The 3,828-nt window shown below is 36.2% G+C and overlaps 1 protein-coding gene across 2 annotated transcripts in view; it reads right to left on the bottom strand.

Moving 5' to 3' along the window:
• Positions 1-728: 728 nt before the first annotated feature.
• The window catches only part of POU6F2 (POU class 6 homeobox 2), a 303,270-nt gene continuing 300,170 nt past the window's right edge, over positions 729-3,828 (bottom strand). The window contains exon 9 of one of the 2 annotated variants that reach the window (XM_015811175.1): positions 729-1,233. In XM_015811175.1, coding sequence (XP_015666661.1) covers positions 729-1,233 — 505 coding nt within the window. The remainder of the gene's footprint in view (positions 1,234-3,828) is intronic. The other variant, XM_015811176.1, reaches the window with a different exon arrangement.

Genomic DNA, 3,828 nt, shown 5'->3' with positions numbered 1-3,828 from the left:
AACTGTCATTTTGGCACACAAACATTTGGAGATCACAAAACTGTATATGATCAACATGAGGTTGAGCAATGTAGCTCAAACCAAGTGAAATTTACTCACGTGCTGGGTATGTGTGAGAAGGTGCAGGGGGAAAGAAAGTCCTTTAACTATTATTGTTTCCTTTCTGTAAACGACAAATGTAAAAATTGAAAACACAATGTAGCACTCCCAAAAGAGTTGACCAACAATTTAGTTTTAATGTCATATTTTTTTTTGACTTTGGTTAATAGTTTTCATTGTGAAGAAGCACTTGATACCTGAAAGACTACAATCACTCCTCCAGGTGGCAGGCTTGTACTCTCTTGCTTCCTAAGAACATTTAAATGTTTGCTGTCCTTGTCGTTGTTGTGTTCTTTTTCCACAAACAAAGTTCACATGTCCATAATGTACAGAAAAGGTAAGTAGTTATTTGGTTTATTTTTAAGTCCATTAAGAAAAAAATTGGCTTATTGGAACTAGTTCTAACACACACACACACGCACACACACACACACCCTAAGTGCTGTGTATTTTTTATTTTTTTTCTAGGAAATCCCACAGACATTTATAAATTCTTCAGTCCATCTTGTAGCTTTCTCAATCTTTTACTTACAAAGATGAGAAAAAGCATCTTTACAGATTTCCAATGTTTAAAATGATGTCCTTTTTTTTTTTTTTGGTCTGGGTGTTTTCCCTTTAAATCTATCCATTTAAGAGTCTTCTTTCAGAGAGTCTGTTAAGGGCTCCATTGGGGCTGCTGTCACAGGCTCATTCTGTTTTAGACGTTTAATTGTATTCTTCAGTGCTTGCCTCTTATTGCAGAACCATACCCTAACCACTTCCCGATCATAGTTCAGTTTCTGTGCAATTTCTGTCATTTCCTGCCCGGAGGGATGGGTGTTCTTCTCAAAATGGGCATTCAATATTTCAAGAGCTTGTGGGGTGAAGGAAGTGCGCCTCTTGCGCTTTTTGGATGGTTCGCTTCCAATAAATTCAGTAAGGTTCTGCATACCTGCTCGATGGCGGGCCTCAGCCTCAGCCATCCACCGTTCAAGCACCGGCTTTATCTTCTGGGCACTTTTAGGGGTGATGTCCAGCTTTTCAAACCTGGCAGGATACAAAAGGCCAGGGTTCAGTTTGGCTGTCAGACTGCTAGCTATAGTGTTCTCTTGGGCTTCCTGTGGTAGGAAAAAGTGGCTTCTCAGGATGGTGTGTCTGAGGGGAAAATTGAAAAAGAAGAGTCTTTACACTGATGCTCTGCCAGGGTGGGACTTCCTGCCTGCCTGCCTAATTGACTGGCAGAGATTTACAATGGATTATGAAAAATTATCATGTCTACAATTATTGATATATTTCAGCAAGCAGACAGACAAATACAATCACACTGACAAAATGCTACTCCATCTAACTAGTTGCTTCAGTCTGGAGATTCATGTGAAATCAGAGGCTCACATTTATCTATGGTGCAGATGGGCCTCTCAGTTCATTTCTGTGAAGCATGTTAACCCCATTCACTTTGGTCTATTTGTCTAGGTCAACCTGCTTCACTGAAATGGATGAAACTCCAGCCAGAAGAACAACAGTATGTGTTTGCCTTGGAAGGCCACCGCTCTTCCTTGAAGGGACTGTTCTTAAAGATATACAGTATGTTTCAGATTTAAGCAAGTTCAAAACAATATACAGTATATTATGATCAAGCTGAACACAAACATTAGAAAAGGAAATGACAGCAATTGACTCTTTGGATTTTTTTTGTTGTATTTTTTACTGGGAATTAGTTTCTTTCTATAGAATACACTATTATTTTAATTTTGCAGAGAGATTGTTGTCCTTCTAAGTTCAGCTTTATTTTCGTTTTCATTTTTAAGCAATTTTCACTGGTCAGGAGTTAACATCATGTTAACTCGAAATCTCCAAAGCGGTTGTAATCTTCAGTTCAAACAGCTGGACACATTGTAATTATCTTGAATATCCCCACAAGTAGTGCTATGAGAAACCCAGCATAATAGTGAACTAATATGCTTTGGCATCAAGCTGGGTTTATTGTGGCATGTCTCCACACTGTGCCAAATGATATCATTTCCTGTAAATGAGGTCCTCTAGGTCTCATTTTACCATCAAAACTCTTTTACTGGACCAGATTTTACAAGTCGTTTTGCAGTACCTGCAAAAACATTTCTAAACTAAGCTGAAGACTTTATTTCTCTTAAAATTAAGCCATTTTAAAGTCTTACATTATCCACTAGTTGTAGCTTTATAGATTATAGTGTTTTACATTCATTTCCAGAAAAAATCCAATTTAATCTTTGAGATGCCTTTGCAAAATGTGTAATGAGATTAAAAACAGGAATAGTCTATCAAACTCAAGTTCAACTCTCACAGAAATGTGATTGCTCTCAGCTGGTGCTTCATCATTAATATACATATACAAATAACAAATAACAAAAAACATTGCATGTAACTTTGTTCTCAGTGATAATAAGTAGAGAAGATGCATAAACCATTTATTGGGGCTCTCTGTTCTCCCCCCCTGAACTAGTCTTTACACTATTGAATTTGGTACACTAATGGTTGGAATAATATAAAAAAGGACTTACTGAGATGGGATAAATTTCAATTATCATTAATGAATAGAATTTCTGTAATTAAGACGAATGTTTCACCAAAGAGCTTTTTCTGTTTCAGACATTACCAGTACTTGCAACTGATACTTCATTTAAACCATGAGTGTCAAACTCGCCACGTCACGTGATGTGTCATGACGTATCGTGGCTTTTTTTGCATTGCCGGAACTGGGGTGAGTGCGGCCTCCATATGATGCAACTGGCCCGTGAGCTGGCAGTTTGACACCCCTGATTTAAACAATGGCAGATGGATAGTTCCAAATTTATATGGCAAGGGAAAAAAACCAAGAATTAGATACAAATTATTCAGTGGTGGGATTCAGCTCATTCGCACCACTTCGGCAGAACTGGTAGCTAAGTTTTTGTTGCCCAGGCCCAGAATAGATTTCCAGAAGTAGCATCCACACAGAGAATCGGTTGTTCACATATTTGAATCCCACCATTGAAATTACTGTAAGATGCTAAAGAAAGAGGAGGTTTGGGTTTACAAGATTTGATATTGTATTTCGATAGTTGATGTTTGGTCTGGCTAAAAAAGTAGGTCAATCTTCCGAATAAAAGGTTACTTGATTTAGATGGCCATAAATTAAGATTTGGATGGCACGGCTATTTATGGTATGACAAGGTTAAAGTAAATGTTGAATTTAATAACCAGTTTGTTAGACGTGCTATCTTAAGAGTTTGGTTTTCTGTGAAGATGCCTCTCTTAGAAAGAAAATAGTGGCAAAACAAGACTGGTAGACCTATGGTCAAATAATGTTTTTTTTTTAATTTTGGTGATCCTATCCTCAAATCTAAAGAGGAGTTAGAAAGAAGGACTTTTCTGCCATTGGTTTAAATATTTACAATTGAAAGAAAGATTTAAATCAGACAAAAAGAGTTATGGGTTTGATCTTTGAAAAATGAATTGGAAATCCTACTGCATGGTAGTGATGAATGCATTATTGTTAAGGTCTATAAATTGTTATTGAATTTGAAATTGGAGAATGAATATGTAAAGCATTGCATGATTCATGAGCAAGAAACTTTGGATATAATATAATGCTTAAATAATGGGAGAATCTGTGGAAGAAAAATCTAAATTTACACTAAATTATAATGTAAAAGAAAATTTTTATAAGATGATGTATTGTTGGTATTTAATATCAGATAAGATATTAAATTAAAATATCATATTAAGAAAACA

Source organism: Protobothrops mucrosquamatus, unplaced genomic scaffold, assembly GCF_001527695.2.
Source record: "Protobothrops mucrosquamatus isolate PMUCROS unplaced genomic scaffold, P.Mucros_1.0 scaffold32, whole genome shotgun sequence".
Lineage (NCBI taxonomy): Eukaryota > Metazoa > Chordata > Lepidosauria > Squamata > Viperidae > Protobothrops > Protobothrops mucrosquamatus.
This window is presented reverse-complemented; position numbering and strand designations above follow the sequence as displayed.